This window comes from Gavia stellata, chromosome 4 (assembly GCF_030936135.1).
Source record: "Gavia stellata isolate bGavSte3 chromosome 4, bGavSte3.hap2, whole genome shotgun sequence".
In the NCBI taxonomy this organism is placed as follows: domain Eukaryota; kingdom Metazoa; phylum Chordata; class Aves; order Gaviiformes; family Gaviidae; genus Gavia; species Gavia stellata.
In genome coordinates, this window is record NC_082597.1 from 50,757,079 (window position 1) to 50,781,291 (window position 24,213).

Here is a 24,213-nt window from a genome sequence, read left to right on the forward strand (position 1 = left end):
CAACTTTACTGAAGTTAAGTATCTACAAGCATGATGCTGGAACCTGTCACTAGTTGAGTACTCTGCAGGATTAAATACATATTGCTTTTCACTGGTCACAAATAACTCTTCAGATCACTGCAACATGCTGCTGAACTGTGAATAAAAGCTCCTTAATCATGATCAGTCAGATACTTTATGCACACATAAGGAAAACTTTATTCCATTAATGCCTCATGGACAAAAACAGCAAAAATTATTGGTCTGCAAAACAAAAAAAACAAAAAAATTCATTGTTTTCTTTGCTAGCAATGAGTACAGAAAAACACTAAATAAAACGAACACTGACAAATGCTATAGTTTAAATATCAACAATCACTGTCTTTCTCAGCAGAAGATGTGTACTGAATGCTTGGATATATGAAATTATTAAAAACGTGTTCAAAACTACTCATGAGAACTGCTTTCAAAGTCAGGAGAATTCCTGTCTCACTTCTAGAAATTACAAACCCTGACCCTCTGGAACATTTCCCCAGACTATAGCTATCAAGAGCTATCTATCTTAAGCACCTACAGTGAACTTTTTTCCCAGTAATTGTACCATTCCAGCTTTCTAGCTCTTTAATTTACCAAATTTATGGTTTTTCATAAACCTGAAAGCTACACTGAAAAAAATTTCAGAAATTCCAGAACAGCGCAGAAATTAATGTATTAAAATGTTAGCCACCTGTAGATGTAGCCGTTGTCAATCCATCAGGCTTCGAATCCTTAAGAAAACAGAATAAATGCATCATTAGACAGTAGGAATAAAAACTACTACTTCTAAAGTTCATCCCATTTTCGGAAAAGACAGGGAAATACAGACTTCCGTGCTCAAATACTGCACAGCAATAGAAAAATACCTGATTTCAAACAGTTATATCTGGAAGACTGGAAAAGGCCAAGACTATTTTCCATTTCATGTATCACTACGCTATCAGGCTTCAAGACTTGCAAGACTCCAGTAACAATCCCCTCCCCCTCCCTTTCCTCAATATTGAAATCTGCCCTAAAACCAGAGGTTACAGACGTCATTAAATATATTCTGAGAAGGTATTCTGTCCAAAACCAATTTCTGAGGTTTGTAACAATCCAGTATCTAAGTAGCTCATAGTAATAAAAGAAGTGAGAACTTCCTTAGGGCACAACACACCACAATTTGCCTTGCTTTGTTTGTTCAGTTCATCTGGACACATCTGTGAAATCACACTACTGTTCTCCAAAAGTTCTTACAAAAAAAGACCCCATTGCCCTTTCTTGCAACAGATGAAACACCACATTCGATTTATTTTCTTTAATAAACTGAGTTCTGAATAAGCCCACCAGAAGGAATAGTCTGAACTGAACTTGTAGTGAGTAGTATGGAAGAATCATTATCTACTCTGACTTTGTTCTTCAGATTTATATATACAGTTACATTGTGGAGAGATAACCTGCTTTTTTTTCAAGAACATGTCAATATTCAAATTACGGAACTGACTAAATCAGGCCACGTGCCTTACAAAAAAGGTATTAATCTTCAATGTCAATGCTGATGATAAACCTGCTTCAAGTATTTTAAAGCAATTACTTGCTGCCGCTGCCCCTGCAATTTCTCTAGTTCTTTCTTCAGCTCTTCTGAATACCACCTCTCCTCCTAGGGGGGAAAAAAACAAAAACAAAAACAAAAAGGAGATGGGGGAGAGAGAACTGTAAATTTGGTTGCTTAAGACAATGGAACACTTTGCAATTTGAAACAAAGAACCAAGTGCAAGTAAAATACATTTCCAACCTTCAGCGAAGCTTGCAAGTCTTGGACTTCTTGTCGGAGCAGCGATACTTCATCTCTGAATAAATATACCATGGAGTGGAGAAAATGAATACGCAGTGGTTATATTTTGTCAATTACATACAGGTTATAAAGTGTGTTAAATAAATGGAGTGATGGCCATGTACTACATAACTTACATAATTATAAAGAGTTATTTCCATATTTTTTGAAACTTGGAACAAACTGGATTAATAGATACTTATTAGTTCACTTTGCACATCACTTGAAAAATGCTAAACATATTAATTGGATAAGCAAAGAAATAGATATGCAAAAAGTCTCATGAAAACAGAATGTAAATCTAAATCGGTCCATCAGCTCAACTACATGAGTTCAGAATTGCAAAGCTGTGCATTGTGACATTTAACTGTTTTGCATGCCTTTTTATGAAAAGGACAGGTCTATTCTCCTTCACTTTCCGTATCATGTAAAGGAACACTGCTGAGAGACAGCACAGTATCTTACTCCTTTTGAAATACGCAGTTACATAATTTTTCATCCACACAGCAATTCGGTATGCCCCACAGACACACTCACTTAATGGTCTAAATGTTTTAAAGCCTTGGAATTTTAAATTCTCAAATTTCATGCTCAAGCCTCCAGCCATGCAAGATTCAAGGCTAAAATTGTCACTAACTGATTTAGACAGCACGCTTCTAAACCACAGGTCTCCTTACAGAACTGCACAACTATACATACAAGGGTAACGCTGCATTACTGAGATACAGCCATTCTAAATGTATTAATGCAAACATACCCTTTTTTATTGTTTGTACAGAGGCAACACTGAGGAGTACACAGAATATATGTGCAGGGGTGCCAATGCCAACAAATTCTCTCAGTTTTATACCACACAATTTTATTGCTGCTGTGCTGCATTCTCCCCACCTCCAAAGATGTTCTTTTAAATTATCTCATACTTACGAGAAAAAAAAACACCAAAGCAAGCTATTCTTTAGCTAAACTGGGAAGGAATAGATTCAACCTACATTGGCATATTAACATGAGGTCAGGGTCATCAAGAAGCAAGTGAAACACACACATTTGAAACAGTGAAGCAAGAACTCCAAAGTGGACCAATTTTAATGGCAAAACAAACATGGGATATTAGGAAGCTAATTTTTTTCAGAGGAAGATTTTCTCCTATTTACACATTACTCCGCCTGTGTGAGACATTCACTGGAGGTTTGCAAATACAACTTAGTACTGAGACAGGTGTAGCTGTAATCCAAAACTCATAAATTGGTTGTGGGTGGAGAAGAGGGAGTAGCTTTCTCACCAGTATGAGTAAGTAAATAAGCTAATATTCACACCTAAGATTATAAGTGAAATCTCAGGCAGGTGAAACAATTAACTATATTGAAGTTGGGCCTGAACACATACCAGATCTGCATATTAAAGCATATAACATGTCCTGGTCTTTGTAGCAGATAAAAAGTTTTGAGCTGTATAAAAAAAGTCTGTAGTAGAGGAGACAGAGGAGGGGAGGAGAAAGGGAAGAGAGAGAGTTTGCAGTGTCAGGACCCTTATAGAGTAGTTGCCTTGATACTCCCAACATAGTTTTGCTTGACAGTTTTAAGATGAAACCTAAATTCAGTTCAACTGACCAGTGGAAAATGGTATAAATGAGAATCTTGAGTCTGAACACTCCTGAAATTAGAGAAGGTTCAGATCTGAACACAAACGTCACAGCATCATCCCGGTTCTGAATTTCAGCAGTGATTTTTCAGGTGGGGGAGACTGAGCAGCAGTGTGTGATCATAGAGATATGGATGAGAAAGAAACCCTTCCTCAGTAATATAGCAGAGTACCAAGCAAGTACACGGATTTTAATCCTGCCAGATGATGGTTTTGTCTCATGTTGCTTCATGGCAGATCCTGCCTCTCCTGGGGAAAAAAAGGTGTAAAGGATCATTCTGGACACTGTAACTTTGTTTTTCTTACCACCGTCCAAATCCTCACCAAATCTCCCTTTCTGCTAGGGCTGTTACAATCCCTTCACTCCTCTCAGCACATCTCCTCAGCCTCACCATCTAGCAAATCCTTACTACCTTTTCCTTATGCTCCACTCCATTCCCCACATGTAATGCCGGTGCTTCCATCCTAGCACCGAGTACCAATGGCCTTGATAGATCACACTGGGGAGAGTTACACAACTTACTCTTGGCACTTAATTATGGTAGTTTATTGGGAGGGTGGGGGGAAGAGGACCAATGTAATTCATAGTACTTAGCTTTCTCCATTGACTAGATAAGGAACTTCACCTCCTAACCTTTGTCCTATGAATTACATGTAAGCTTCATTCATAGGCCGCTAACAGAGCTCCCTGCTGCAGGCTGCAATATTTCTTTAATGCGGTATTCCAAGTCTTGGAAAAACATATTTATGTTGAATGAGAGTTTTCTCCAGCAAGCATGCAACTGAGAAACATTAAAGAATGACACACTAATACGAAGAAATAGCTCATGTGTTACACAACAACTCTCACCAGACTCCCTTCACTCCATCCAAACTCCCTGACCTTGTCCGCTTTTTCAATTATATGAGAGAAAACAAAACCACTTGTCCTTAAATTGTCAAGAGCCAGGAAAAAAATAAACAAACTTCACCAGACAACATCTGGTTGACATTGGAAACTTGCAGGCATAAAAATAAATCTTTCATAAACTATATAAACAATACAGTTATGACCAATAATTCCCCCATGTGAATGCTATTATTCTACTAAAAGTACCATTTCAGGTCTAAGTTATATCACTCTGAAAAAGCTTTCATCAGACAGAGAAGAAATACTCATTCTTGAATAAATGTGCATATAGGAAACCCAATATAACTCCACTAGTACCCTACCACTTTCTCCTATATAAAGCCCTAATTTTGGTTTCTTTTCTTGCAGCAGCTGGGAGAGAAGGCAGCTACCCACAAGGAAGGCCCCATCCATGCATGAAGACATGACCTCTGCTAATGCTGGCTCTTACTGGCTTGCCAGCTCTGCACAATACTGGGGAGATACGGATCTTCATTCTGATGACAACTGAAATATATTACCTTCCACTCTTTTCTCACCAAAGAGCCACCCTCTCTTGAGTTAGTTACATAAACACATGTATTTCTTTCAATGTAATTATTTATCATTTTGGGTCACAGTTCTACTAGTGACAAAACATTTGAACCATTTACTTCCCAGCATCAGCAGAAGCCAGCTCCGTTAGCAGGTGACCACCCGCGGGGTTGTGCGGTGTGTACCTCTGTTTGCTGGAGAAGGCCACAGGCAGCTGCTCACTCTGACACTGCTGTGCACAAACCAAGAGAGTTTGGGGGAGTATGACAAAACAGCAGCATGAACTGTCATTTATAACAGTCCAAAATAAACACTGAACAGAAAAGGAACTAGCAGGAAGCAAAAGGAAACCTATATAAATTTTTCCCCTAAGAAAAAGCTCCCCAAGCCACCATGAGTGATTACTGCTACACAGGCAGACTACTCAAGTTAAACTTTTCTAGAGAAAGTTTCACATTATCAGTTCCTGCTACATACCGCTGCTCTCAAAAATAAAACAACCTGATATGTTTCCTAGGAATATATTTAACAATACAGTTTTGACCAAACAATTAAATAAAATAAATTAGAGAAGATTTCTAAAGATCAGCATGGAGTTTCTGGAACACAGAAGGAGAATTAGTGACACAAACAGAAACTTCTCAGATTTGCAAATAACTAGGTAATATGGGAACCTATTTAAGCAAATAGTTATGTTACAATTACCCACTAAGTACACTAACAATCCAGGGACAAAATCAGGTTTCTTCTCTATCTTCAGGGTTGTCCTTCCCCACCCTCAAAAGATGACATTTCAGCTCTATGCCGGAAATTAGGAGGAACCTGTATTTTTTCTACCACACTCCTAAAAATCATTCCAGTGTGTAATATTGCATTGTCGGCTGCATGAGAAACAGGTAATTTAATTAACAATATAAACATGTGTATCTGATTTTCATTTATTGTCAGATCAATATCAGCCAATGTAAGTTCCAAGCTGCTTTTTAATTGTAGTTGGAAATGGGGCATGAACATTTAAATACTTAAATACATAATTAAGTGTTCAAATTAATACAGCCTTCAGTGTAATTAGAAGCACCTCAACACCAACACAAAAGCACATGCACAAATGAGTACTGTTGCACCTTTCCGGTGACAGATGACCTTCCCCTCCATGAGTTGAATCAATGCCAGAATTATGCACTGCTTCATAGTGCTTGAACAGCTCCTCAGCTGATCCATGAGACTTCATACAGAGGGGACAAATAAAGCCCTATTATAAAAAGGAAAAAAAAAAAAGTGAGAAGTAAATCTTTTTTTTTATTTTTACACAGAATTCTAAATTTTGTTTGCCCATCTAAAAGGTAGCAAATACAATTGTTAAGATTCATACTAATTATTTCATGCTCTGATAACAGTTTTGGCAATTAAAAAGTTATAAAATGCCTACAAAAGTCATATTCCATTATTCAGTGGGGTTTTTCCCCAACAGCATTATATACTATCAACAAAACCTTCATTTAGAAAAATAAGAAGTCATTTCAGAAGGATTGTTCTGCTATTTCTTCCACCCCAAGAAAAAAATATTCCATACAACTTTTCATAAAATCAGATTCTTCTTCCAAAGAGGAAGTAGGGTTTGGAGTTTGGTCTTAAAAAATAGATACAAAAGATACAAAAACCCACTCTAAAGCACAGCTATTCATACACCTACTACCACCATATTTAGGCTACCGATTTTAATACGGGCCAGAAGATTAAGAACCACTTTTTACCTTGCATATAATTTAATTATTAAATGCAATTCAGATAAATACTACCTCAAGCAAATCAGATCTCTACAGCCTAAAGAATCAGAAATCATCCATTTTCATTCCAGCATATTTACTGCAAGCTTACAAGAGTGAAAATTTAGCAGAGCAATGCCCTCATTCTACCCATTAGCCCACAGACAAATGGAAACAGTAAATACTATGTACCTCTAAACATTTGTGGAGTGTCCAAACAGCCATTTATCAGAAGTACCATCTGCCTCATTTTATCTAGCAACCTATTACACCTGCTTTTAAGTGCTGGATTCGTATCGGTTCTTCACTCATTTGTTTATCATGCCAACTCCGAGCCCAATTCCCATTTACGCTACAGCCCATACACACCACAGTGGCAAAACAGAGACATTTCAGAGTCAGAGGAAACAATTTATTCTGACAGTAAAGGCTCCCTGTAATTCCAAGTTGTGCAGAGAGCACCTCGTGTAAATGAGATTAAGGCCCCGTTTCTTAAATTCATTTCAAATACACCTTTGCTTATTTATATGTTACCCTTAAGTCCCTTATGCCAATACAAACTGTAGTGCGCTCCAACGCTAAACCAAGGCTCTCCAGTATCCAAGATGAGAGTACCCCTGTGGGATTATCACACTTCACACAACATATGCTCCCGTACGATTTCTGAATTACATATGAAGAGATTTGATACTCCTTTTCTTCTCTTAACTTTGCCTTTGGATGTTACAAGACAAGCCACAAAACTTAAAATAGTAGCACAAAATTAACATACTGAATGTGTATGTTGATAAGCACAATAGCACTCATTTTCTAACTTGACATTCATAGTATTCTGTTTCACTACTCACTAAGAATTGAACAACCAAACACTTCCATGGATTTAACCCAGAAGAACCATCACATTCAGCCACTCAAGCATGGCCGGAGCTCCAGACCACTGAATAGGGACTTCATAACTGCTATTACTTGTTCAGTGTTTCAGAAATAAATAACCAAATACAGTTGCTTGTCAAACCTACCACATATCATACTGAAGACTAATTTTGGAACAACTAGATCAAAAAAAACAGTATACTCCTTTCTAAGCAGACAACAGGCACTTACCCTTAACAACCATTTATTTATTTCCAGAATTGATCAGCACAGTTTCACTCCAGATTAAACCAAGTTAACTCATATGGATGTATACGTGAAATGGGTACAGAAAATTGGTTAAAGTACTAGGTTCCCAATGATGTTTCTCTTGTACAATTAGCATATAATTATATGATGGCAGTAACAGTCACTCTGAGCAAAAGAACCAGAGGGAGATTCCTGGCAAATAGTAATGGCAATGTACTATGGGAGGGGTCAAAAAGCAAGGGATTTATTTTTCCTAGTAGGTGAAAGCAGTCAGTCTCATACAGTGATGCTACAACAGCATCCTTTTGGGATGAAATGCTGCCAAGTGGTTCTCAATGTTTAGTTTAGTTTCCCAGTGATGGGAAAGTCTGCTGTTCACAGAGAAAAGCAAATGTTCCTCCTAGCACCAGTAAGTGCATCTGGAAAGAATGAGTGTAGAAAATCACTCTGGCCTCTCCTACTTTTTGCCCTTTCTTTCTTTCTTTCCATTTAAACAGCAAAGTCTGTTTCTTTGCTTGTTTTTTTTGTGGGTTTTTTTGTGGTTGGGTTTTATTCTGTGGAACTAGAAGTCCTGGAGAAGAGGAAAGAATAGATTATATGTGCAATTAGCCTGAGGGGACAGCAATCAATCATTTGTCTCAATTATTAGACAAAGCCAGCCCAAGTTTTCCCAGGCAGGCAGGCAGATCTGAAGGCAGCAGCTGCAAGGACGAGGGGCCAGAGGCAGAGGAGAGCTGCTGAGCCAAGGGAATGTGCTGTGGTTGAGAGTCCACGGGGTGGACAGGAGCTCTGGGGAGGCAAGTGTGCTGTCACTGGCAGAGGGGGGAAACATGGACAAAACCTCCTCTTTACGGTAGAAACCACCTTCTTCTCACATGGGCAGGGGTAAAAAGTGCATCACCCACCAGCCCCAGCCTCTCCACCAGCACTGCCATGACCATGGCAGGCCTCGCTTTTGAGGGACCTAGCATTGTTGGAGTCAGCGCTGGGGTACAGCTCTCACACACACCCTTACTCTAATGCAATGTTTCCTAGAGGTCTGACGCACAAGCTCTAACAGAGTAAGATGTCACCCTTCTGCAACTGGGCATCCTCGCCAGGGAAAATGTCATCCTTCCTATGCAGAGCTGGGGTGGGCAGGAACACCGGCTCCTGCAGCTGCAGGCACCACCACTCACACATCAGAGCCCTAAACTGCACAAACCCAGGACCCGGCTGTGTTTTGCAGGCTGATAATATTCAGTCTGATGTCAGCAGCATTAATTCAGTTCTCCTTACAGTAAGAAAATCAGAATCATCAGGACCTTCCTGGGTACCAGACAGTAACAGACAGAAGTGCAAAGGTTTCCTGGGCCTGCAACTATTAGCCCCAGGTGACAATCTTGTTCAGGGACTTGGGGTGGTGGGGCTCTTGCTTTATTTCCTTTAAAAAAAAAAATTTTAAATACAGTCATAAAAATACCTCTCTCTGAGCATTATCTTGAGATGAATTTTGAAAATATATGCAAAAGTGTATTTTACTAATCTAAAGACAAATGTGTGAGAAGAAGGAAAAGGGGAAGAAACCTGATGATCTGAGATGCTTAGATCTTGTAAGCATTTTTGTTAGTTTGCAGGAATTTATATCAAGTGCAAGATATTCCTGTATCGGGACCATGCCTGCCCTGGATAAAGAGGAGATTGGGCAGTTACAACCATGAGATGTAACACTGGTCACCGCAACTTGAGGGAGCTGAGGTGTCCTTGCCAGTAAGTCTGCACTTGGCTCCCTTAACCAACAGACTCCTTTACAGAAGCAGTAAGTATGAGAGCAATGTTCTTCATTAGAAGAAGGAAGCTACCATATAAAACATGCAAAATATACTTTTCAAAAGGCTGTATTTGCCAGACACTTGGTAGGTTTCATTTTAAAATGCATTTAGGAGTTACTCTGCACTGCTACAGAGAAGTGAAAGGCAATTCATATTCTTCGTTTAATAAAAGCGAAGACATCACTTACAGCCCCTGCAGCGCTGCACCGTAAGTCCTAAGTCCCTAATCAATGTTTCTAATTGGGCTTTATCTTTCGCTTTACACAGGGACAAAAGAGCCCAAAAGAAGTTCAAGGATGATTAGTTGGGTTTTGTTTTTATAGATACAGACTCTTTCCACTAGGAAATGACAATTTATTGAATCCAAAGCTTTTTGCAGACACCTGTCAGTTAACGGAAAATAAAAATAAAACCACAACCACCACATGCACAAGTGTTTATCAGGAAAGAGTTCTTAAGATCACCACAGAATTGCTGAAGCAAGACAGAGCAAGAACAGTAAAAAAGAAAAGTCCAAACCAAAACCCCATATACATGCAAAAACAAGCCACTAGGAGTCAGCACATGATCTACAGCTCAAAATAGCCCTTAGCCCAGCGGTCAAGGCATTCGAATGAGAATGAGAGAGGTGCTAAACTTCAAATCCCAATTTTCTGATCCCAAGGGAAATGTTTCTTTTTCAGGTAGACACCTGTGAGCCATGCCTAGCACCCAGCACCTCCACAGCACCACGCTGTTCACGGTGGGACAGGCCCTCCTTGGTGCAAAAACTCCAAAACATACCGGTTTCACTTGGAGCAGAACAGAAATTGCTACATAGAAGTTTTGCAGGAAAGTGTCTTGCCTGAGTTTGAGTTATAACGCCAAATTTCACCAAAGATCTTGGACTCCATGGAAGCACCAGAGGCTTCTTTACTTGCATTTCTTAAGACAGACTTATGAATAAGCCTGTAGAGAACGTTTGTAGCTATTTGTCCCCTCTAATAATTAAGATTTACTTTCAGGCCTGATAAAGTTAAGCTTCTCAGTGCTCTCTCTGCTAAAAGGCATACAAGGTAAATGATTCCTTTTGGGTAACATTAATATTCATACGAATCATTAATACAGTATTCTTTGGGAAGTAAGCCACCATGCTAAAAGCAACAGTGGAAGGAAACTCTTGCTGCAAGAACTACTGTATTTATTTTTATTGTACCAATATAATTTACAGGGCTATTAACTGTTGGAAGAACTTTGGCCTCCCACATCGAAACACACTGCCCAACGAGAGCAGGGGCACGGACCCAAAGGCCCACAGCACACAACCAGGCTGACTGGAGGCTACCGTAGAGCCCTCCTAATCCTCAGGCTGTTTTAAAACTGATTTAGAAATAGTTTGCATAACAGAAAAATTAATGTATAGGACTGAATGGATTCTGTTTCTCTGGCTTCTCCTTGTATTACTCTGTAGGACTGGAAGGGAGTAGGGTAGTGGTATAAAAATATATTTCTGAACATTTCTTAGAATATTGTCATACTTGTAATGGTTTTTCCTCACCATTCTGCACAAACCTGATCTAATGAAGTTGTGTAGTGTGGCAAGACATTTTGAAAAGAAGTATTTTCCTTACTCACTAGCAAAGAAAATTGAAAATCTTCAAAGACATTGCCTCAACAGGCTGAAGGCTCCCGCTTGAGGTTTAAAAAGTAACCAAACATTTACATGTAGGTGTCTACTCCCTAATGACTACCAATGGAGAGCTATTCAACACAGTTAACAGAGGAAGAAACTGGTAAGCTGACCCAACAAATGTGTATACCATAGGTAGGGTCAGCATGACAGCTCCTGGGCGCCATCATTGATAACTGGAGCTTGAGACACCTACCTACACATGCATTAAATCTGTCTTCATCTGCCAACTGCTCTTTTTCCCCAGAGCTTTAATGAAATGGTCTTTGTAGAGCTCATGTGAAATCTTGTCTTAAGTAATTAATGAGTAAAAGTACAGCTTACTTTATTTGAAGCTCCTTTTTCACAAATTAAAACTGGAGTTATCTGGCAGAAAGAAGATGACACTTCTTGAAGGACAGTCCCATGGGCAAAACAGTTTTTACAAGATGGAATTCAGATTTGCTTATCTAGTTGGAGTCCAAGAAAAAAGGAACCCTATTTAAGTTTGACAGTCACAGCCATAGCTACCCAGCTTCCTTAGCATTTTCTTGAAATATGTGATGACTACCTAGTCTATTCTTCAATCCCATTTTAATATTGCACAGAACTGAACAAGTGGTCCCATTTTGGCTACTATGATTGCTGCTGATCTACAGCTGTATGTGGTAGAGAGCCATATAGCACAAATAGCACACACAGAGCCCTGTTTGCTAATATAAACAGAGCTTCTGCAACATCTTGATTTTTTATCCCAGCTCTTATGTGATGAGTCAAGCTTAAAGAACCAAGGAACTTTGCTGTTTTCCACTAAGAAGTCAATTTTATTCCACAAACACTCTTCTTGGAAAATATTTAAGTACTGTGGTGAACACAAAAAAAAAAAACCACCACACCAAAAAACCAAACCCCACAGAATTTCAGTATAATTGATAATTTTACCGTATGGAAGAGATGAGTGACTATTCTACCATACACATACTAGAGGACAGCTTAGCTCAATCCAGTATGTACTTTAACATGCTTGGCATTCACACAACCAGGCTTTAAGTTGAAAATAAATACATAAATAAATTTGCGTTTCTGGGCTTCATCTTTGACCTTCCAGAAATACTGGGCCAGCACTCAAGCCTACAACCTGTTTCCAGTGAGCCGCATGAACAAAAAGCAATAGCTGTGATTCAAGCCCAAAGCTGTAACACCTTCCAGCCATGACCTATGTTTGCCCATGTCTCAGAATCCAGACTTACATTAACAATTCTTTCACAACTGTATTGGTACGATAAGCTGTATGCTGCGAATAAAGTCCAGCATGTTTAAAAACTGAAAGTAAGTTCAAGAACTGTATGGCATGTTCACGTGCTCAGAGGCATAAACGCTTTTCTGGAGTTGATTTTAGGTTTTGTGTGTTATGAATATTTGGAAAAATTCTAAACTCACCATTCACATTTTTCCACTGCAGGTGAACCTCCACAACCTTCCTTGATACAAGATACACATCTTCACCAGCATTTAAATAGTAAGTCTAAGCTAAAACTCATACATTCTCCAGTTACACAGTGATTTAATGAGTGAGACATTTTACAGGACAGAACATTAGGAACTATATATACTTAGGGCCAGAGGACAGAAACATACTGATGTTTCAGACATCAAAGATGTATCAAGTAGTTTCTAGGCTTTACTTCCCAAATATATATCGAAGCAATTAACTGAATCCTCAGGAAGTTCTCAGAGGCAGATTAAACTGTCTGCCTAGAGAGCAAGGGCAAGACCACATTTCACAATTTATTTCAGAAGTCTTACATACTGATACAAAAAAAAAATCATGAGATATTTTAAGTTAAAGAATAAATAAATCAGGTCACTCCCTCTATATATTGTTAAAAGGAAAATACCGTTGACATTTTTTCCATGCCTTCCACCAGTAAAAGCCTTTTCCTCTGTGTTTACGTAAACAGTAAGACAGTGGCTTCCTCAGATAACATCTCTATTTAATCATTAGAAAAGTAGGTAAAAAGGTCATGGTTTATACAATTAAGACCTGCTGTCCATTTCAATTACACAAGTAAGTATTTAACTTTCTGGACAAAAAGAAAAAAGGTGTCTTACTACAGTTTATTTTATACCAGACTGCAGACTCAATATCTTCCCAGAAAAGAAGCTGGATTTTCTCCTGAGAAGAATAGAACCAACATAATTTCTAGTTCAGTTCTCTTCTGTTTTTATTACTGTTGATAAGTAAGACTACAATTCTGTCACAACCTACAAGACTACAATTTTGAGATGAATTAGAAATTCTAATCCAGTGGATTCTCTATTTCTTAAAGAAAAGTCGCATCACATGGCCAAGCCAAATCAAAACAGTATCTCTAATTTTTCATTCTCTTAGTATTGTTCATATGCTGCAGCAAATTAATGTACTAATGTAGCTCAACCAATGATTTTTGTTCCTGTGTAAAGCAGGCAAGTATCACTGAGGTGAAAACTGCCACAACCTAATTTGATAAGCAACTGAAAGAGCAGCCAAAGAGAATAAAATAGCAGCATTAAAGCATTGACATGATGTTGTGTGCCAAACCAGTCCGCAACATTCCAAGGGCATCCATAAAAGCAGAAGATGCAATCAATTGCCTCTACAACAAGAGAAAAGTAGGAAGAAAACACCATAAAGAATGAGGTATTTTCAAAGAAAGACCAAAAAACACACATTTTTGCACAACTAGTATGCCAATTTACACTCTAGGCAATCCTGCTATGAAAAGCCTGTTCAGAAAACATCAGGGTCATATCTTGCTTGTATTAGCTAGGAAATACATATTTATTGAACATCTGGGAAGTTATGAAGACTACCCAAAAGAACTGTGTAAAAATTGCCTTAGATTTAGCCTAGTTGTAGATAAGACAATAGATATTAACAGCCACTATATTCTAAACATTGTAGGAGTACCATAGAGTGGTTTTTTTGGATGCCTCAGGAGAAACCGGGAAGGGAAGTCTGAAACTAAGCCTCTCTAACTGACTCAACTCTTTAGATGTCCTGAATGTCCAAGAGAGACAGTCAGGAAATGCTGGACACGGTTTAGAAACATATCATTGCTTTAGGAAAAAGAAAACAAAGAAGAAGCAGCCACACAGCTTTTGTTAGTGACACCACTGTATGCTTGAAAGTTGGGGAACAATGTCCCTGCTTGGGAACGTGGCAATGCACATGACTTCCATAGGGCATTTGTTTGGCGGAGTTGGCTATATATGGACAGAGACACTTGCCAATATTTTGGTGGTTGTTCCTGCAGCTGCATAAGCCTTTGTCTTAAAGTAAGGCTTCATCAGTGCTTGGAGGGGCAAGGGAAAGTATTTCACTGTCATTTTCACCAGCTATCATACGGTGCAATCCCTAGTTCGAAAAACAACGGCTACACAGAGAGCTGTTTAAGAGGAAGGCCATGAATAAGGCTGTAGGCAAGTGGCAAGGATCATTTCCCACAACCAGACATCAGCCACCTTTGGGAACTGCAGGAGTGGACGCCTGTGACTGAAGAACAAGACCAACTCTCACTGCATGAGGACAGAGAGGAGGGAAGGGCAAGGAGAACAGAGGGGCAAATGACCTGACCTACTAAAATTTTCATCAGCAAGGAGGGTGTATCAGTGGAAGACAGGTTAGTGAAGAACGCTATAGGCAAAATTAAAAGCAAGGTACTAATGCTTTTGTCAACCAAGTGACAATTTTTCAGGTCTGACAAAGTGTGACCAAACAGTGCCCTTGCAACAAGTCCTATCTCCATGTTTGAGGAGAATGCACTGGCAAAAAAACTGAACTCGGGAGCTTCTTCAGCATTGTTTCCAACAAAATGTATTTGAACTTTTCACAGTATCCACAAGCAACAGAAAGCCAAACACCAGTCTAAGTAAGCCAAAAACTCAGCCATGTTTCATGTGTCTGCTACATAAGATGACATTGGTAACAGAACATATTCTTTTTATAATGCTGACTCAGGAATGGCAACCTAGCTGTGTTGCTGCTTCAGGATCACAATGTGCTTGTTGCAAATGCAAACTATCATTTTCCATCAACAAATGCAAACCATCAGCTTCTCAGTAGTCAAGTATTTTAAACTTTACATATTAGTATTGATGATAACGATTAACAGATTTCCCCACTTTTTCACTGCTTCTGTGCACACTGGTATAATAAAAGATCAAACTGGGAAAAAAAAATCTATATATATTAGCGTTCTTTGTTTCTCACCTCTTCCAGATATTTACTGAATCACTGTACCAAGAAACACAGCTTTACCAACAGGAAACAGTAACAGCTAGAAACAACAGAATTTGTATTTCATATGTTACAATCAATACACAAGTTTTATCAAGTTAAAAAGTTGTAATCAGCTATTGACAAGTAAAAAGTACTGACAAGTAACTGATGGTGGAAAAACAAAAACTCAAAGTGGGCAAGAACCCACAGTTAACTCCATGAAACTACGTTAAACACAACCCAGCTTAAATAAAAGAGTAACTTCAGGTAACCAAACCACCTCTGATGGCTCACATCCCACAATCTACTGTTATCATTGCATCAGGAATGCCACAATCTGCCACTGGTAAATCATAGCTTATTCAAGTAAGGCACTTGTATTGTGACCAGATAATAAAGAAAATAAAAAGCTGACTTGACCACGAACAGAGCTCTACAGATGGTCCCTGCTTGAACAGGAGGCAGTAAGGAGTCAATCAAAAGCTAGTCTCCAGTTGTCCTGGCTCTGAGGATGTCCCCAGCAGTCCAGGAGAGCAGCATGGGCCAGTTTTACCACAGATCCTGCTCACTTTAACAGATGACACTTCACCCTTGGAAAGAGATCTCAAGTAACTCTAGGATAATCAGTGTATTGATGGTTTTCATCATCTTTGGGAATAACATCCCACAATTTGAAGTTTTCCCTTCAAAAATAAAGTGTAAATACACACTGAGTGTAGTGAAGGAAAAAAGCACAACTTAGCAAATGCATACAGCAACAAACACAATAAAATCACATTGCTCACACAGCCTAAGAAAAACACTTTGATTCCAAAACTCAACAAAAGTAATGTCTGAAGAAAGAATGCAAAACTTCACCACCATACAAACCCATTTAGTGCATGGCAAGCTGCCTGCCCCCAGAAGTCAAATCTACTCTCTGAAGGTTCACAGCAGAAAAAATTCAGATAGCCTTCTGCAGCTGGAGACAGTTACCTTACAGAATCTAAATCCTTCCAATTGAGGAGTGTAAAACTACACACTTTGTTTTAATTGTGCAGTTTTACACTCCACAACTGAAAGAATTTAGAAACGCACTACTATATATAATGTCTGTTAACTGAAAGAGCCTTTGCATTTTGTTGGGGGCATAACAAATTCCAATAAAGTTCTATATAAAAATCAGTTTTATAATTATTTTTGTAATGTTGCTGCAATATGTAAGGCTCTTAAACATGTTCAAGAAGAGAAGCTTCTAAATTTTTTATATTCCTGTCCTCTGTTCCATCTTTTACCCAATGTACCTATCTCTCGCTAGAAATCTGCTTTAAAAATAGTTAGCTAATAAGAGCTCAAAAACATTTTTTTTCACAAAGGATGTACCAGATCCAATACCGTATTTATCACTACACTGAGTCCGAAGTGAAGTAAATCAAATATTGTAATAGTCTTATTTACAAGAAAATCAAGCAAAAGCTGTTCAAAAAGAATACGCCCATGACTGCAAGTCTCCCAATACCACAAATATTTCATGTGAGAGACAACTGCAAACCAGAAAGCTAGACATAGATTAATTCTTCTCCTGAATATGTACTTCGGAATCAAGCATAAGGGATCAAATTATGTTTCAGCAAGGAATCAAAAGAAACCATTTAGCAAGCTGACACCCAAGCCAGGAGAAAAGAAGTATGTTCATTTAAAGCAGCCCATTACCAAAGCTATTGAAACAAAATAAACAAGACCCACAGTAACAGCTGGGAGGTCACGAAGCTCCTGTCTTCCTTCTGTCCCAGTGTGCTCATTCTGGTAATGTTCAGACAGATCAGTGGGAGTTACACACACTTTCATACATAGTGGACAGATGAAACCCTGTGAAACGTATATTTGTTTTTAAGAAACTAATAAAGACAAAAAAGCAGATTTGGAATCAAACACAAATTCTTACACTAGAAGTTCTCTACAATCACCAAAAGCACAGTCTGTTTTCCTTTTGGAAAGATAGTTTTTGCAAACCACATATCAATACCATGGAGAAGGCAAGAAGGAACAGTTATTAAGAACATGAAAATAAACAAATCCAAAACACGCGTTAAAAGTTAGCACCATGCTGCATACTACTATGGGTTTTCCAGACACTCTTGGTACCCCCTTCATGTGACAGAGGAATCAGCTGCATAACAAATTGTGAGTGAACCGTTATAGGGCATCACGTCAGATCCATCACGCAGTTTCCCATAAGGGCATTCAGATGTTTCACAGAGAGAGACAAGGGTGGTGCGGTGAGACTGCATAAATACCCCTGTAAATTAATAAGCAAGTTTGCGGCAGCAGGAGAGGCCTAGGTGCCAGCACAGCCGCATGCTTAGGGAAAAATATGTGCCTTCCTCAGTAGAATTTTTAAAAAAATAACAACTCAGCATGCTCACCAGAGATTTACCAAAGCCAAAAGTTAAACCCATTTCTGAAGAACAACAGCTTTACATCTTCAAGACACGTGCCACATGCTTAAACACCTAGCAAAAGCAGGGTAAAGAGTAAAGTGCTGTGGGCCTCTGTCCACACTGCTGTCTGGAGAATGCCTGCACCTCCTTGGCAGAGCGCTACAGGCAGGCAGAACAGCCTGAACACAACTCTCTGTGCACGCATGGAAAGGTTAAGGCCCCTTCCAAAAAGGATGTCCATGGCAAACCTGTCTAGCTAACACAGCCACATTACACCAATGAAAGCATAAGCACACTGGTGGACTCACTGCAAGCATAGAGTATTTAGCAACCCCGTACTGCAGATAGAGTTGCACTGGGACCTAAGCTACAAAGGTAGGATAGGCTCAAACGTTTCCTCCTTGGGCAGATTGCACAGTGAATAAAAGACGTACCTAGACTTGATTACAGGTCCACATGTGATCTGAAGTGCTCACGTGGCCACAGACACAACTAAAACAGATTTTCACCTCTCCTTGAGCAAGGAACTGTTTGAATTCAGACCTCCCCACTCCTTTTGTTTCATACTACAATTCTCAAAAATCAGGACTGCTTTCAACCAGGTTTGAGAAGGTAGGAAACATGAGAATATGCACAGATTTAATAATTAGTCTCCATTTGAATCTTTCAGCAATACAAATTAGAAGATCTAGCCAAGAAACTGGAGCTAAAACAAGTCAACTGGATTCCTGACTTTATGTAATACTGGAGAACCTGGTGGGAACATAACAACAAAACGGAAAGCAAACATTCTGCAAAGTCTGGCTACAGTGCTCCTGGAGAGAAGTTCTCAGAAAGACAACACCTCAGGCCAGCTGCACAGGAAAAGGACGACCAACAGAAAGGCTCAAGTTGCGTGTTGTAATGTGTGAATCTCAGGAGAGTAAGGACCCATCACCAGCTTTGGAGGTCAATTTCAAACAGATTTTGAAATTATATGCTAAGGCGAACACCCCACCTCTAACTAATGCAACAGGTGGTGGAATTATTGACAACTAAAAGACACTTCTTCATGTTATACAGTATCAAAAGTGACAGGGCAGCCTTTAGTCTGACCCAGTTTCAACTCAGTAGCGAGAAAAGCCAATGGTGCAATAGTGCAGGCACACCACCACTTTGAAAGCTCATCCTATGTCAAGAAAATACTACTACATTAGTATTGAGGTACCTTGTGACACACACCAGCTGTGCAGTCAGTGACATTGCACTCACATTAACAGAATTGTGCAATTTTAGCCAAGCTTTGGAAAGAAGCAATTATCTCATTGCACATTTTTATGCCTTTAATTAACTACAAAAGTACTGAGATTTTAGTCTGCAATTTAAGAATATTTATTTGCTTCAGGGATGTTGTAAATAGGCATACAAACCAGATTTGGACTCACAAATGCATGACATGTAAAACATGCAGCAAAATATTAAGGAATGTCTGATTATACAGACTGTAATAAGGCTTCAAGAAGTAAGAAATAAGCAGATGCACAGATGGAAGGCAATTAGGATTCTAAACAGCACAGTGAAAGTTTCTCTTATCTCCTACCATAGCAGACATAGGAGTATTTGAATCATCATACACTTTATTCAGTGTAAGAATTTGCTCCCTTTAATGCTGTAACAGGAGTAATTAACCTTGCACTGCATTTGTATGCTAAGCTTGAAACGTTTTCAAGCTAGGTAATCAGGCTACATTAGCGCAAACTAGCTTCAACAGCCAGTGAAGTCAGTTTGCATTTTTCAGAGTTAATCTTTGACAACACTGTATATCCAAAGACATTGTAATATGGGATTGAAGCAAGAATAACAACTTACTCTGTTGGTTAACTATGGCATATAGCACATAAAAAATAAATAGGATTTACAAGTGGTAGATTTATACACCAACACCAAACAAAAACCAACACATTTGATATTTCACAATGAGGAGGAGGCTTCCAGTACACATTATAGCTTAGCAGAAGCAAGGTGAAAAGGGAGTACAAGTGTGATAAAACGTTAAGCCCCATTTTTCAGAACTTTCATAGAAGATTTATTAACAAGGAGTCTTAAGCTTATGTCTCATTGCTTTTAATTTTAATAATTCACCTCTAGAATTACAGGAAGGATTGCTTGTGACTGTTTAAATAGACATATAAATACAGCCTAGCCTTCATTTTTTATTTAAATAACAACCAATTCTTAGAAGATGACACTTCGAGCGTTTATTTAGTACTGCTGTTATTTAGGTAGAGCATCAAAAGTTACTCCCAACAGCTTCATGGATCAGAGAAACAGCACCCAAGGTTTAAGACTCCAATCTCATGTACAGTGTACAGTACCTCAGAGGTGCCTTCGTTGTTCACGTCCACAGCATTTCCTGGTGTGGCAGATGAATCCGAATCCGAGCTCTGAGATCCACCTCTACCCGGAGTCTGAAATAGAAGGGGGAGAGAAAAATGAAATAAAGCATGGTACATAACCTATACAAAGGCCTCTCTTCTACTTGCTGGAATACAGAAGTATTTTCCCTCCAGAAGAATAATGAAGTGAACAAGTTGACAAGCAATTATATAATTTTCAGTGCAACACTTCAACAAAAGCTGTTATCCAAGACTCTCCATGCATCAAAGAACAAGCAGACACCAGAAGCAAAGGCCAGGATTTTAAACCACTTCCTCTCATGAACACTCAACACAAACCAAAGAATTAGGCTAAATCCTGTCCTTATATCACTCACTCTGATGTTAAATTAGGTCTCTATATCCAATAGGAAAACACTAGAAATTACAATCTAAACAGTTTCAAAAGTAGCAAACTAGTATCATCCTACTTTCTTGGTAACTTGTCTACAATCTGAACAAGCCTTTAAATATCTGAAAGACAGAAAACTAAAGAGTGAGGACCCTGCTGATACAATAAGCACGCAAGCGGGTACAATTCCTTGATATGGAAAAAATAAAAATAAAAATCAAGCCTTTGGTAAAGTTAAAACACATTAATCAGTAAGACAACCTATAAAAATAAACTCCTATGAATACGGTGAAAATCAAAAAAACAGTATTGATTTGAAACTACAGATTTAAAGAAAATAAGCAAATAAATTTGAAATACTACATGATTCAAAATCTGGATAGATGGATCACAGCTTATAATCCTTATTTAACTATAACTTTGATTTAAATTTGATATAACTTCTCTTACTCGTCTCCAGAACGCCATTGCTGGACCAATGGCAGAAGAGTTAGCACTCTCAAAGCAAACATCAGTAAAGAAGTTATCTTAATACTGATATGCAATCCTAGTTTCAACAAAAAATAAAAGTTCATATTATCCAATTCCATGATGACAATTGCAAATGGGAAGAAGTAATGCTACTGCTGTATTTTAGCCCATCTGGAAATACTTGTAATGTTACAAAGGATTTTCTATTTTAATATAGGGGGATTAAAGATACAGAATTTTAAATACAGAGAGGAAAATCTACAGAGAGAGGGACAGAAGTAGATAAATAGTTTTAGTTTCTAGATCTTGGGGTCTACCAAATCTTATTTGTTTTAGAATTTTCTTGCTCAAATATATCCTCTTTTATTTCCCAGACAAATCAGCTATATAACCTTTTATAAGATATCTGCAGCATGCATGCTTTTCCATACTTTGAAAATTAAGTACACTTTCCTGCTTTGTTTTGTAAAGAATGTTCTAGTTCCAACTTTCATAAAGATAACAGCCTTTTATTGCTAATCAAATAAAAAAATATATAACAAAAAGGCCAAGTTTACTGATTAAGGACTTAATTTCCAGTGAGATACAGTTCAATTTTAGAAAGGCTCCGAAGACTGGCCAAAGGGAAGTGAGGAGGAATGAAGCAGCAAGCTATCAGGGCTGGCGACAGTACGTGAAGGAGGGGATCATCTCTCCTCATTCCAGCCTTCTCCGGGGTCATGAGTTAAGCGATCAACATATGCTGGTTTTCCTACCTGCATGTCTTTTTTATTTTAGCTGGTTTATGTTTCTAAAGAAAATAAGAACACAATATAGTTTCCTTCTAGTACAGCATACAAAAGCAATAGGCAATGTGACGCAAACTCTCCAAGTTAATAACAGGAGAGGCAAAAAAGGATGTAAGCAAAGAATACGATGCACATGCAAAGCATGTTGAAGTGAAAGCATTAGTACTTCTCCTCCAGGTCACTGATACAGACAATAAACAAGGCACGTCCCAGCATGGACCACGGGTGCACGCTCATCAAGTGTTCATATGACATCAAACTGGGAGGACCAGTTGATACATTCAAGGGCAGGGCTGCCATTCAGAGGGACCTAGATGGGCTGGAGGAACAGGCCAACAGGAACGTCATGCAATTCAGCAGGGACAAATGCAGAGTCCTGTGCCTGGGAAGGAAAACCCCTGGCAGCAACACAGGCCTCTCTGCTGAAAAGGACCCAGGGCTCATGTCAGACAGCAAGCCGAACAGGAGCCAGCAGCATGTCCTGGCAGCAGAGAGGGCCACCAGCACCCTGGGTTGTATTAACAGGAGTCCAGCCAACTGACAAAGGGAAGTGATCATCCCCCACTGGCCAGCACCTGTTGGACCACGTCGAGATACTGCATCCAGTTTTGGCTCTCCCAGTCTAGGGAGGACATTGATAAACCAGAGTGAGTTCAGCAAAAGGCCACCAAGACAGCTGTGGGGTTGGAGAACCTGCCCTGTGGGATGAGGCTGAGGGAACAGGAGTGGAGCAGAGACAGCTTTGGGAGGGCCTAACAGCAGCCCCACCACCACCTACAAGGAGGTCATCAAAAAGAGAAAGCCAGGCTGCTCCCAGCAGTGCACAGTGGGAGGACAAGACACAGAAACTGAAACAAGAGAGGTTCCCACTCAATGTAAGGAAAAGCTTCTCCAGCATGATGCCACACCTCAGCAGCCTGCTCCTGACCTCTGAGCTGGTCCCGCTTGCAGCAGAAGCTCAGACTGAGCCCCTGAGCTCCCTTCCCACCCAAGTCATTCTGTGATCCCTGAAGCACTACCCTGCAGAAACACACATCCTGCAGGAGAGCTCTGAAACACAAGTTTAGTAACTCCATTAATGAGAACATGGATTGCGTGGATTGACAGTCACAGGAATAATATCTGAAACAATTGGTAAGGTGTAGCAAAGTTTCTCAGTAAGGCAGGTAAGTTAGAATATTGCATCTAATGTTATGAACAGTTTTCTGCGGTTTATATAGTTCAGAAGTTCCTTTCCATGCAATCCATAAACCACAGTCAAGCAACCCAGAGGTAAGGCTCACTTGTGAATCCATTTTGTGCAAGAATAAAGAATCCAAAGATGATGTATATACACGTACATCTACATAAGGGAAGATGAAGAGGTCAGGTGTCAAAGCTTTCTTCCATAAAGGAGCTGAACTTTCACAATGTAAGAATCCATTTCTTACTGAGAGGAATTTTTAGAAAGGCTTTAAAAATCAGAACGTGATAAAAAGGCTTTTGTATGGCAGTTAGCTAAGGAGGCTGCTCTGTTCCAGGAAACCTGAGAACTTGGAGCCATATCTGTCCCAGCATCTACATCCACAAGTAGAAATGGGATGCTTTTAAATGGAGAAAAGTGTCAGCATTAAAGGATATCCACTTTTTCACTAATCCTTTACAAGAAAGGGAAGCCTTTGGTTCTACTCTTCAGCTCCCAAAACTGAAGAATGTGCCTTCATACAGCCTTGGACAGAAAGGCATGAGAACAGAGTGAGAACCTGAACAAAACTTGATAGCCTGGGCAATGGCAATAAGAGACAGTCCAACCGCCTCCTCAGACAGGCAGCAAACACCTCCATTTTCGCAATACCTGAGCGTATGCTTTCAGCATACCTAATGAATCATTTCGTCCCAAAACCAAGAATCTTCTGTGACAATTAACACAGTATTTTCTTCACCTTAAATCCTAACTTCTTATACAATGCTACTCTGCATTGTTAATCGCCCATCACATTTCACCCCAGAGTTGACTGCATTTTGCAATGAGATTTGCACATTAAGTTCTGCTAGTTCTAGCACTACAAATTGAAGATTATTACAACCTCCAGGATGAAAGCTCTAATATTATAAGTACATTGTTATTACTACGTGGTTGATTAAAGTATTTGCCTTATGCAACACTTCAGACATGCTACAAACACACTAAAAGGCACCACATGGCATGTCTTACTACAGAATCACAGAATCACTATGGTTGGAAAAGACCTGTAAGATACGAGACAGAAATTATTAAACAGTACCTGGTAA

At 39.2% G+C, this 24,213-nt stretch overlaps 1 protein-coding gene across 1 annotated transcript in view; it reads right to left on the bottom strand.

Annotated features, from left to right (window-relative positions):
* EEA1 (early endosome antigen 1) overlaps positions 1 to 24,213 on the bottom strand; it is a 73,752-nt gene that overhangs the window by 44,688 nt on the left and 4,851 nt on the right. The window contains exons 2-6 of the mRNA XM_059816592.1: positions 20,272 to 20,364; positions 6,014 to 6,141; positions 1,790 to 1,844; positions 1,589 to 1,654; positions 707 to 746 (exon numbers count right to left, since the gene is read on the bottom strand). Of these exons, the coding sequence (XP_059672575.1) occupies positions 707 to 746; positions 1,589 to 1,654; positions 1,790 to 1,844; positions 6,014 to 6,141; positions 20,272 to 20,364 (382 nt within the window). The remainder of the gene's footprint in view (positions 1 to 706; positions 747 to 1,588; positions 1,655 to 1,789; positions 1,845 to 6,013; positions 6,142 to 20,271; positions 20,365 to 24,213) is intronic.